Consider the following 12,969-nt stretch of genomic DNA (forward strand, 5'->3'; position numbering starts at 1 on the left):
CTTTTCAGCAGGGGGCCCATCCACTGTCCCTCAGACCTTGTGGGGGGGGGCAGACTATATTTTGAAGGGGAAAAAATGAATGAATTCCTATGCTCCACAAATAACACAGAGATGCATTTTAAATAAAAGCACACATTCTACTCATGAAAAAATTATTGGACTGTCCACGGGCCAGATTTAGAATGCAATTGGGCCGGATCCGGCCCCCGGGGCTTAGTTTGCCTACCCAATCAATCAATCAAAACCGTTGTTGGCATCATTTTCAAACATTTAAAATACATAGTCCAGTACGATCACGTCGCCAACTTATCAGTGCAGTCACTTGCCAAAAGGGAGAGAAGGCCATGCCTACCCATGATATAGAACATATTACTCTAAAGCAGGAGGTCACTACAACATGGACAATTGAGGCCAGGGTATTCTGCCATAGGTGGCAGACCCACATAAGCTGGACAAAAGTACTCGCGGAATGCAACCCTGGCTAGATCTAGACACATCAAAAAAGTGTTTCAAGAAAACACGTTGTAAACCTCGAAGGAGGAAAGCACGTTGGGGAAAGATGGTGTCACAGTGTTATAACATACAGCATGTGGCTATTAGATCTATTTCAGCAAATCCAGCAACTTAAGAATTTATATACTTAATTGAGGGATCTGCCTTATAAATTGTTTATGGGAAGACATATTAGGAAAATCTCTTATAGGCCCAGACTTTGTAAGAAAGTGCCTAGTAAATTGTTCATTTGAACAGTATAAGTTTCTCCTGATCCCAGAAATCTGATGAGAAAATTTGTTGAGCCATGGAGGGTTCCTTCAAATCACCTAGTCTGCAATTTTCTATTCACTGGCCTATTGATACTAGATGGGATAACCAGAAATACAGGTGTTGTTGGCAGCAGAGAATGGGGGTGCAGGGGGTGGGATGTTATAAAAGGGGGGGGCATAATTTTGTGCAGCTCTGGAACTATATAAGCCTAACTGAAAGCCATTGCTTTTCCCATAACCGGCAGGAGCAGACATTGTAATATTGACTGCACCTGCATTTGTCCAGAGATTAAGGAGAATGAGTTAAGATGACAGGTTAAAACCACTGACAGTAAAAAAGAGCAGCAACAAAAAAGCAGCTTTAAAATTCCATCTATGACCAGGGCTCATTTATGTGTACAGGTTTATATATAGTATGGATGAAGCCGTTCCAGAGGAACCGTAAATTGAAGTAAATTTAAAGACGCGTATCTAGTATTTTAGCCAAAGGGGAAATAAATGTTTGGCAATAGCATTGTTGTGAGGGATATGAAGTTATTTAAGAAAGAAAGAGGTACACAGGATGTCCTATTTGTGGAGACAGAAAAGATATTATGAAGCATGAGTTCCGATACGACTTTGTTTCAAAGCAGTCATCCATTGCAAAGATCCATTGCAAATATCTTGGCCACCAATCTGTCCAGAGTAAACACATCTCAGCTGGAAGGAGGTATTTCTCATTGTTTTTCATGTGTGCGATTTTTAAGGGAGCAACCCCATGCACAACCAGCTAGCATAAAGTAAGTCAGTGTAAATTAAGCCTGGGTAAAGTTACACCAGATCCATAGGCTGTTCAGCAGCGGGGCTGAATTTATAGCGGCCTCTGCTAAGACAGGATGAGCAAGTTCTGTCAACCTATCTTTGGTTGAGCTGGGAGTGGGGATTTAACACAAATCAGCTGCTTGATCCAGAGATTTGCTGCACCCTAAACTGCTCATCCCAGCAGATTTTGCCATAGAATTCAGCTTACCTATTTCAACTGACCACAGGAATCCTAACATCATACAGGTATATATATTTAAAACTTTCACCGATATTTTCAGCTGAATCAAAGAAGTGATAAGCCTTTTTAAAAAAGGAGGGGGGAGGAGAATTAAAATGAACCAGCCCCATGTTGCATACAGTATGTTGTTATCTTGGAAAATAAGAGCTGGGGTGGCTCTCTGAGTGCACAGCAGGGCAGGTGACAGCTGCCACTATAGATCTAGGTACTGATTTCATGGCTGGGAGAGTGGGTCTTCTGCAACCTGAAATCAGCAGAGAGGGAAGCCCCACCCGCCAAGGACCCTAGGAGCCTTGAGGTCTCCCGCTGGGAGTGGGCATGTCCTCCCACAGCCAAGTTTAGAACTTTATTTTATTTTGCATGTCCAAATCAGATTTCTGTCTACACTGTACTTGCTCAGGTGTATTTTTAAAAAAAGAGGAAAGGAGGCAGTTCTAAAGGAGCTGTTTGGGGGCGGGGAATCCCATCCTCACCAAGAACTCCTGGCGCTTCTTTCTGGCAACAGCTGCTTCTGGGGCTGTAGATATTTCTCCCCAGGTTCAAGCAAAATAATTCAGATTTTTTTTTAAAGAATGAAATAGAAATTCAACTGGGGGGGAAAGCCACCTTCAGAATTATTTCTTCTTTAAATATTTTTTTAATCAGGTTTTACAATTTAATATTCAACACATTTTACACATAAAAGAAGAAAAATACAAAAAGCGAAAGTTAGATTACTGCAATGTGTTATATGTAGGGCTTCTTCTTCTTCTATTAAGGATTTTCTTGATTTACAGAAATATGTGCAATGTCTTCTGAAGATGGTTTAGAAACTTTAGCTGGTGCAGGAGTCCACCAGCATTTCAGTATAGTGCCTTCCAGGGTGCTTTCATTCCATTTGTTGCACTGAACAGAGGATAGTTCATAGAATCATAGAATCATAGAGTTGGAAGAGACCACAAGGGCCATCTAGTCCAACCCCCTGCCAAGCAGGAAACACCATCAAAGCATTCCTGACAGATGGCTGTCAAGGCTCCGCTTAAAGACCTCCAAAGAAGGAGACTCCACCACACTCCTTGGCAGCAAATTCCACTAGTTGAGGCTTCTGATTCAGAGACATTTACTGTATTGCTTTTTCTGGTTGGGGTAGTGACATTTAGAAAGGAACAGCTGGAATTTGCATCCTATTTCACACATAAAGAATCAAAATGTTGAACCAAATGAGGATTCAGTGGTCCCCAAAAGTGTGAAATACTATTTTCACCGTAACCTGAGTGGCTTTAATTTCTTCACTCAAATATAGGAAGGAGGAAGCTTATATTTATTGGGAACGCCACCCTTTAGCCGCTACTGTATTTTCCTATAGCGGTCCATTCATTTATCCACATAAAACTCTATCGTAAATACTATGCAATTCCATTGGATTCTAATAGGTTTGCCTCTTTTGTGACCCTGTCCCCTGAGGCGCAGGAGTCACAGGAGGTTAATCTGGTTTTGTGATTTCTGGTTTACTCCAAAGCCCCTCTATCTTTATTCTTACGTGGGTTTCCTAAGGGCTGTGCAGTGAAGTGGATACAGGAGCAGGCAATAGTTTCTCCGAGGCTCAGGCATAAAGCTGAAACAGAATGAGCTTTGGCCACTAACTCTGTTGCTGCATCTGATAATAAAGGAATGTGATTGGGTCATAAAGACTTAAACATGAAATTGAATCATTTTGTAGCAAATACTTACTATTTCCAAGTAATTAGAGCAGAGCAGGATGAGAATTCTGACTCGGAATATTTGTTACCTGAAAGACGCAAGCTCAAAAAGAGCTCCCTTTCTCTCTCATTTCTGATTTGTTTCCACCCACCCTCTGCCTTCGACATTAATGAAGCTTCAGTAGAGAAGAAAACAGAGCCAGTGTCCTGGAAAAGGGCCCCCAGATAGAAAGAGATTTAAAAATATATCTACAAACATATATTTGAAAAGTAACCCACCCCCACCCACTTTACAAACTGTTCTGTCTCCTTTGGTATACTGTATGCATCTAACATCTACCATTGTATCTGTTTTGGTTTTTTTAAGTCCATAGCCAAAACCAAATTCCCTCTCACTCCCCCGCCCCCTCAGTAAGCATTTCGGTCTCGGTTGGTCCATGCGATATATAAGCAGCCACAGATTTGTGTCTCAATAGTTATTGACAATGAACAAGACTTCTGCAGCAGCATCCCTTGAGGGGGTGTGAGGGAGGAGGGATGGGTCTTCATCAGGATGTCAAGGAGGAAATGGTTCCCTGAAGGTAGAAAATTTGAGGACTACTGCTATAGACTACCGACCTCTCTTACATTTAAGTCACTCCTGTGTGTGCTTACAAATTTAAATAATGTCATCTGTATGTTTGGGACACATTGGATAATACACTTACTCAAATCTGTGACCCCGTGCCACCTGCCTCACCAACCCCACCTCAGACAGTATTGGGCATTATTGCATTGACATAAGGATACATTGACATATGAATTCATGCATTGGCATAAGGATGCTGTGATGACAAAGACCCAGCATGGGTTTCTCAAAAATAAGTCATGACAGACAAATCTCTCTCCTTTTTTTATGGAGTTACAAGCTTGGTAGATCGGGGATCTTGAATTCAGTATCTTGATTTCAGTAAGGCTTTTGACAAAGTCCCCCATGATATTTTCGCAAGGAAGCTGGTAAAATGTGCGTTGAACAAGTTAACTGTTAGGTGGATTTGTAGCTGGTTGGCGGACTGAACCCAAAGAGTACTTATTAATGGTTCCTCATCATCAGGGCAGCCTCGAGCAGGTCGGGCGCCCTGGTGCTGAGGCACGGAGATCGCTCCAGCGCCCCTGCACCGCGCAACATGGCTTCCGCGCGGTCCGGCGCCCCGCGCCACCGGGACTATACCTAGAGCCGGCCCTGCTCATCATCCTGGGGGAAGGTGACAAATGGCTTCTGTCCCGGGCCCATTGTTGTTCAACATCTTTGTAAACAACTTGGATGAAGGAACCGAAGGGATGCTCATAAATTTGCACATGACACCAAACTGGAAGGTTTATCTATTGCTGTAGAATACATATACAAAATTCTAAATGACCTTAGAAGTTTGTAGACCTGGGCCCAAACTAACAAAATGAACTTCAATAGGGACAAAGTGTAGGATTCTACACTTAGACAGGAAGAACCAGATGCACAAATATAGGATGGGGGACACCTGGCTTATTAGCAGTACATGTGAAAAGGATCTAGGGATCTGGGCAGACCACAAGCTGAACATGAGTCAACAGTGTGATGCAGCAGCAAAAACAACAACAACACCTAATGCTCTTCTAGGCTGCATCAACAGAAGTAGTGTCCAGATCAAGAGATGAAATAGTACCACTCTATTCTGCCTTGGTCAGACTACACTTGGAATTCTGGGCACCACAATTTAAGAAGGATGTTGACAAGCTGGCATCTGTGCAGAGGAAGGCAACCAATAAAATCAAAGGTCTGGAAACCAAGCCTTATGAGGAATGGTTGCAGGGGCTGAGTAAGTATGTTTAGCCTGGAAAAGAGGAGATATGATAGCCAACTTCAAATATCTCAAGGGATATCACAGGGACGATGGAGCAAGCTTGTTATCTCCTGCTCGGGGGGGGGGGGAGGAATGGCTTCAAGTTACAAGAAAGGAGATTCAGACTAAACATTAGGAAAAGCTTTCTGACAGTAAGAGCTGTTCAATATTGGAATGGTCTCCCTTGGGAGGTTGTGGACTCTCCTTCCTTGGAGGTTTTTAAACAGAGGTTGGATTGCCATCTGTCACGAATGCTTTAGCTGAGATTCCTGCATTGCAGGGGATTAGACTAGATGACCCCTAGGGTCGCTACCAACTCTATGCTTCTATGCTTCTATGCATAGGCCTATATGGGTGAAGGAAATGCAGGCACACCAAGGGGATCAGGAAAGATGAGATACTCTCAATCTCCAAAATGCCTGGGGATGCAGACCTGGATAAGTGCACTGTGCAACTGGATAAGTGCATTGCCTAACCTAGTCCTTTTTCTGGCATTTTGCAAGCCATGTGTGATTCAGTTGGCCTACCTGTTGGTACAACATCAGAGAGGCTATGTCTAACTGCACAGTACTATACCACATGAACCCTGAACTGTGCAAGAAAGAAAGAAAGAAAGAAAGAAAGAAAGAAAGAAAGAAAGAAAGAAAGAAAGAAAGAAAGAAAGAAAGACACATTTATACATAACTAGTGAATCTTTTATAGGGACCCAGGTGGCGCTGTGGTTAAACCACTGAGCCTAGGGCTTGCTGATCAGAAGGTCGGCGGTTCGAATCCCTGTGACGGAGTGAGCTCCCGTTGCTTGGTCCCAGCTCCTGCCAACCTAGCAGTTCGAAAGCACGTCAAAATGCAAGTAGATAAATAGGAACCGCTACAGTGGGAAGGTAAACGGCGTTTCCATGTGCTGCTCTGGTTTGCCAGAAGCGGCTTTGTCATGCTGGCCACATGACCTGGAAGCTATACGCCGGCTCCCTCGGCCAATCATGCGAGATGAGCGCGCAACCCCAGAGTCGGTCACGACTGGACCTAATGGTCAGGGGTCCCTTTACCTTTACCTTTAGTGAATCTTTACGAAGTCAATTAGAAAAGCTGTTTCACAACTTGTTTACGATGAGCCTCAGTTTAAAAAGCCAGTGTGAGGCATTGCTTTTGTGGAGAAAGTGGAAACTGTACCTTTGGACTTCATAAATTTGTGAATCATTACCTTAGTATTTATGTTAGATTTCTGAACATGTTTATAATTTTACGCCTCGCATCACTAGTCCTTTCTGTGGTTGAAAATCATTCTGAGGTCTGAGCACACATTATCCACAGGCTAGCTCTTTCCCTTGGGCCCCAGTGTCCCCACTTCAAGCTACATAATAACTGGCATAGGCACAGGAAGAAGTAGCTGCAATGGTTGGAAGATCCCATTAAGAATCCTTTTTACCAATAGGAACAGGACCCAGCAAGAAAGTTTAATAAGATTTGAAAGCACAATGGTAACTTCTCCCAGGCGGCCTCTAAAACAGATTTGCAACACTACAGTTTATCACTGAAAATAATGTAAGCTAATTAGTGTCACTGGATATCACTGCAGTATTAATTTCTATAACTTATACTTGCATAAGATAGTAAGCTGATGATACATAATGGTGTAACAGCAAAACACAGAAACAAGATTAAAAGCCTACGTAAAAGCAATTGTAGGAGTGGGGAGGCAATTTTCATTAAATATCAGCATGGAAACTATTGGGATGGTAAGATAAATAATTGCAATTATAATAAAGCATTATAATGTGTTTCCCCTTCACCTTTGCTTGATTACATTATGGCCTGGTTATCACAAACAACGGATAAAGTGGCAAACCTATAGCTGGACTGCACTGCTTCAAATTTCAGGTGGGATGTACGTGATTTAAAGCTGCTCCATTCAAAATGCCCGCCCTCTAGCTCAGCCGTCTCCCTTACCTGCCAGTTTTTCATGTGTCGGTATGCCTTCCTCCACCCCAAAAAGGGTAGCATTCCATCATGAGAATTCCCAAATTCAGTATAAAGTAATACAATCCAGACACATGCTTACTATCTCATCCATGGCTTATCAGAATTATTTTTGTTTTAAGTCATACATGGTTGTTTTTAGTAGACACCCCATATTTTTGTGAACCACTACAGAGTGCAACATTTTCTATTACTACTCCACAGGATAGCATGCTTTTTCAAAAGATTCAAATTCATTCTATTCACATAGCTTGGTCCATAATTGTCCTGCTCCTGTTGAGGTATTGGCCAGTGTACATAAATAATAAAAATTCAAAAACATAAAACAATATTAATCAGAAGAAAATAAAAGGGTCATGTGGCAGTATATTATTATAATTATAATTATTTTTATTATTCATTAAAATTAAAGTGAAACAACTAAAAGTTTAGAGGAGGCAAACAATAATGTTAAAAGATTAAACATGAATGGAAGTAAATATATATAAGGGTAAAGGTAAAGCTAGAGAGACCCCCTGACCGTTAGGTCCAGTCGCGGACAACTCTGGGGTTACGGTGCTCATCTCGCTTTATTGGCCGAGGGAGCCGGCATACAGCTTCCAGGTCATGTGGCCAGCATGACTAAGCTGTTTCTGGCGAACCAGAGCAGCGCACAGAAACGCCGTTTCCCGCTGGAGCGGTACCTATTTATCTACTTGCACTTTGACGTGGTTTCGAACTGCTAGGTTGGCAGGAGCTGGGACTGAGCAACGGGAGCTCACCTCGTCACAGGGATTCTAACTGCCGACCTTCTGATTGGCAAGCCCTAGGCTCTGTGGTTTAACCCACAGCACCACCCGCGTCCCACTATATATATAAGGGTACGCTTGTGTAAATAAACATTTTAGGTTGTTGTCTAAAACTGAACACAGTGGGTGCTTTTCTAACACAGGGAGGCAATGAGTGATGCAATATAGGTGCTGCTGCACCTGGAGCAATACATTCCATCCAGCTGAGTACCGCAATCAAAGGATTGTAGAGTTGGAAGGGACCCCAAAAGTCATCTAGTCCAACCCCCTGCAATGCAGGAATTAAATTATTCATTCCTTGTGGCCAACTGCCCATCATATGGATGTCGTATGGGACAGTGAGCAATGCTTCTAAGCCTAGCTAAAACAATTTAAACATAATTCCAACCACACTAAAGGGCAATAGTGCAAAGCCTTCCTTCAAAAAAGCCTCACAAAGCCTTGATGCATAAAAAGCCTTAACAGTTCATTTGGAAGGAGCTAAAGAGAGAGGCTGCCTGATTTCCCCTGGGAGGTCCATAACAAGGGTGCAGCCACCAAGAATGCCCTGTCCTGAGTCCAGGGCCAGCCCCAGACATTTGGGCACCTGAGGCGATTCACAAAATGACACCCCTCTTCCCACCAGGGAAGAAAAGGTGAGTGAATACATCAAGAATGAGGGTGGGAGGAATGAAAGATCTGCGGCCCCTGTGGATCCTGCCACCCAAGGCAGTAGCCTCATGAATGGGCCAGCCCTGTGTGGGTCCCTGTTCTCCATTATTATTATTATTATTATTATTATTATTATTATTATTATTATTCCTAAATCTTTCTTTCATCTATGAGCTCACAAAACTGCTTCATCTCTTTCCTGTTTACATTTTGTTAACCGTTCCTCCTCCCCTGCTTTCTCTTTGCTTTTCAAGCAGATGGCAAGAGTAAGTGTGGTACATTTTTTAATGTAACTGAAAATTCAGCACATCACCATATAGCCACATCAGCAGGAGTAAGGGGCGCAGCTTTGATCCTATCTAAACTCTTATTCTAGAGAGCCTGCATTGCTGCACAGAAGATGAGCTGCGACATTCAAGGAGTACATTACACATGCCTAGCTTAGGTGAACACAACCGACACAACCTTTTCAGACTTGCTCTGCAGTCCACATCTACCAAACTGACAGTATCTCTTAGATCACAGTAATGAAAATGACTGATCAATTAACCAACCAGTGATTTAAACAGCATCAAATGCAACAAATTAATAGTGAAGAAGTCATGGATGATCTAAAGTTACATTAATGCTACTTACGCTTGCTGTCATCTAAAATATACCGTAACTGTCAAAAGTTCTGCGCAGGGAGCATTAAACATGAAACTAATGCCATCCCCCTTTAATGGCTGTAGCTGGGGATGAAGAGATTTTCTCAGATCTCAAATTCAGGTGTCTCCTTGAATTCATGCTGAGAGCAGAAACATGTATTGCTTCTCTTGATATCCTGGTTCCCATTCCCATTTATTTTGCAGTGATATGAGGGATATCTTACAAGTATGGATGACTCAGCACAACATATATAAGAACTTTAATTTCATATCACACGTGGTGGTTTTCAGTTGAGGGCATCTGTGAGCCCCCCTTTTGAGGTTTCATGATGCTTCCCTATTTCTTAAACAAAATCTGCCTATAGAGGAACCTCCTCTTCAACATGTGAGATTTTGGAACAATTGAAACATTAAAACGTGACTCCTTTGAACATGTGCAGCAAGGGAAGTTCGGAATGGATAACTTTAATTTATTTTTTTTAGGTATCGCTTCCAAGTCCACAGCTTTCATTTGGATTGTTGAAGGGATAAGGCAATTAGGCATCTGCAGGAGCTAATTTTTCACCCTGCAGCCCTTTTTCAAAGAAGATCCACTTCTGAGTTCCAGACCTTTTAAAAAAATAACACATGCAATACAATCTCAAGAAAGTCACACATAGAGAGATAGAGGATATTCCGAAGTCCCTGACACAATCAGGGGTGTGTGTGTGTGTGTGTGTGTGTGCATATTTTCACACATTTTCCTGCCTATTTCAGTGATAGGTACTTTACTAACTTATAGTCATTTTCCATTTCAGGGAGACTCCAGGGAGACCATTCATTGTCTCAGAATGCTGGAGCCCACTAGCGAAACTCAGAGGACAGTTCTGCAGCTACCCTATTTTGATGTCTCTTGGTGCAAAACCATTCACGTTTTCCAACATACCTACTACTACCTGAAGCTAAAAGTATTTCACATTAAATAGTTGAATCTCTTGTGCTTCTGCTATATAGCACTCACCTTAAAACACACACACACACACAATGTAGCAGCACAAAATTCAGAGCTTTCGCATATTGCACAGAAGTGAGTTAGTTTCTTCTAAGTAGCTGCCTTTCCAGAAGGACTGACCTGGAGCAATACATTCCATCCAGCTGAGTACCACAATAATGCACACACTCCCCAGATTCAGCTCAAGGGATGGTTCTGCGTCATGCCACTAACCACAGCTGTCAGCAAATACATTAACAGCAAGGAAGGAAGGGTAGGGGGCTGAAGAAAAATCATTAATGACATGCGGAATGACCCCAAGACAAGTCTCTGTGGCTGCACACATTTGTAGATCTAATTTGTGGGCTCCTGAGTCAGATAAGGCAAGGAAGCCAGATGCAAAAAAAGAAAAAAAAGTCGAAAGAACAAGAAATATATTTGTCAGGCTGTCTCAGTTTGTGTATGGCTTTAGAGGCCTAAATTCTTTACTGATTTTTATTTGATGTTTTTAATATAATTTTAAATATTATTCTTATTTTTTCATTCTTGTTTGTTTGTTTACTTGTTTGTTTATTTATTTGTGAACTCTCTAGAGCGCCTCCATTTTGGGAGTGGAAAGCTAAGGTATAAGCTAAGGTATAAAGGGCTGGCACTAGGCTTCAGGGGGCAGGCACATAACATGCAGCCCCAGGCCACAACTGCACAGTAATTTTCTTCTTCTGATCACTCACCACTCATATATACAGCCACATGGAAGACCAAGATTCCAGTTCCTGTTTGCACCTGACAGAGAGCAAATAACTTTAAAAATAATAATCTCAGAAAATTAAAGAGAGAAATTGGTATTAAAAATACCACAATGCAGCTTCCAGGAAAGCCTGTTTGGGGAGAGCACTCCGTATCCGGGGTGCCACCACTGAAAAGGACTTCTCTTCAGTGACCAAGTGTCTCATCTCAAAAGAACATAAGGAGCTGCTGGATCAGGCCCATCAATTCCAGCATCCTGTTCTCACAGGGGTCAAACTGATGTTTGTGGGAAACCCACAAGCAGGATTTGAGTAAAGACGGCCCCATCCTGTGCCTGGCACTTCAGCTAGATGGTTTGGCAAGCATCTGGAGGAGGGCCTTTGGTTACAATCTTAAGGACTGTACACAGAAGGAGGCATTCCTTCCCATAGTCTGGCCATAAGCTTGTTTTAAGCTGTAAAGCTTAATACCAGAAATTTGAACAGGGCCCATCAAGGAACTGAAAGTCAGTGCGGATAACTACTGGTACAATCTATAATATCTAGCAGTTCCCAAGAATATTCCTACCTACTGCCTTACTTTGGATCTGCTGCAGTTTTTGAACCATTTTAAAGGGCAGCTTCACTTACCTGTTTTTAAAAGAAATGCTTTTACAAAAAGTAGACCAGGATCATCCCGCATATATTGCCCTGCTCCTCGATGACACCTGAGCAGCTGAGCCAATGGAAGCCAGAGGGACAAGGAGAACTTTGCTTGCTCATACGCACGGAGGCTTAGGAGATCTGTCACCTTGCTGGATAGCCCCACAAGGCTGATTGTCTGCTTATATACTAGTATACAATAATCGTAACACTTATTAGCAGCAGCGCTTTCAGAGTTAATCAGTACACATTAACAATCCTAACAGGTGTTTACTTGGGAAATACTCGTCGTTGCACAACCTGAGAGAAAAATCAAGAACAATAGGAAGCCTTGGCAACCAATCCAAAGCAAAACTATTTATCAAATATGTCCATTTATCGGAACTTGACTTCAAATGACCTTAAAGTGTGCTAGTTACAGAAGCATTTATGATGTGTCTTGAAATGAATAACTGAAGTCTAAAAGAGCACTAAGATCCTAAATTACGTATTTTGAGGACTCCTAAATCTATCTCTCTGCACTTTTTAAATAGCTCTCCACTTTATATCCTCAGAGATTTAGTGAACTATGCGCTGGAACTAGTCTAGTCTAAAATTACAACCCTTGCATATACATATTTTAAGCAACATCTTTTATAGGGAGCCACATATATACTTTTTTTTTTTTAAAAAAGAAATCAATAGATGAACTTGCTAAAACTGGATTCAACCATAAACCTAAATATGAGAGGTGAGAGGAAGATGGAAAGAGGCACAGAGAGGCAAACTGTTGGATAACTTATAAAAATTAATGGCAGGGCCCATTGCGGAGCTGCTGCATTTTCTAAGTTCTGGGAATAGCTGAGAGGTTTTGTCAGCTGGCAGCAATTCCAGCAGAAGCATGTTGCGGAGAAGTCTAATCTGCCGTTCTTTCCAGTAAGAATTGCGCAGCCAGGGGACTTCTTTAACAGCAGTGACACAATGGTGTCAAGTGTGACGGTTAACAGCGCTACCACAACAACTATGGCTATTAGGAAAGGGAATTGCAACGGCAGAAGCTGAGTCAGAGTTCACAAGGAAGAAATCAGAATCTTGGGCCTCACTGGTCAAGCAATTCCCAGCAATGCTGGTCATTTAAAGGAATACCCAACTGCAACCTTCAACATGTGACTCTATGAAAAGCCAGCTCATGGCCACACACACACACACACACACACAGAGAGAG

General features: G+C 42.2%; 1 protein-coding gene across 1 annotated transcript in view; it reads right to left on the reverse strand.

Moving 5' to 3' along the window:
• The window catches only part of LOC132591970 (protocadherin-9-like), a 111,201-nt gene extending 98,699 nt beyond the window's left edge, over positions 1-12,502 (reverse strand). The window contains exon 1 of the mRNA XM_060273313.1: positions 11,754-12,502. Coding sequence (XP_060129296.1) covers positions 11,754-11,805 — 52 coding nt within the window. The 5' untranslated portion in view covers positions 11,806-12,502. The remainder of the gene's footprint in view (positions 1-11,753) is intronic.
• Between the last annotated feature and the right edge of the window lie 467 nt (positions 12,503-12,969).

Source organism: Zootoca vivipara, chromosome 4 (genome assembly GCF_963506605.1).
Source record: "Zootoca vivipara chromosome 4, rZooViv1.1, whole genome shotgun sequence".
NCBI classification, from domain to species: domain Eukaryota; kingdom Metazoa; phylum Chordata; class Lepidosauria; order Squamata; family Lacertidae; genus Zootoca; species Zootoca vivipara.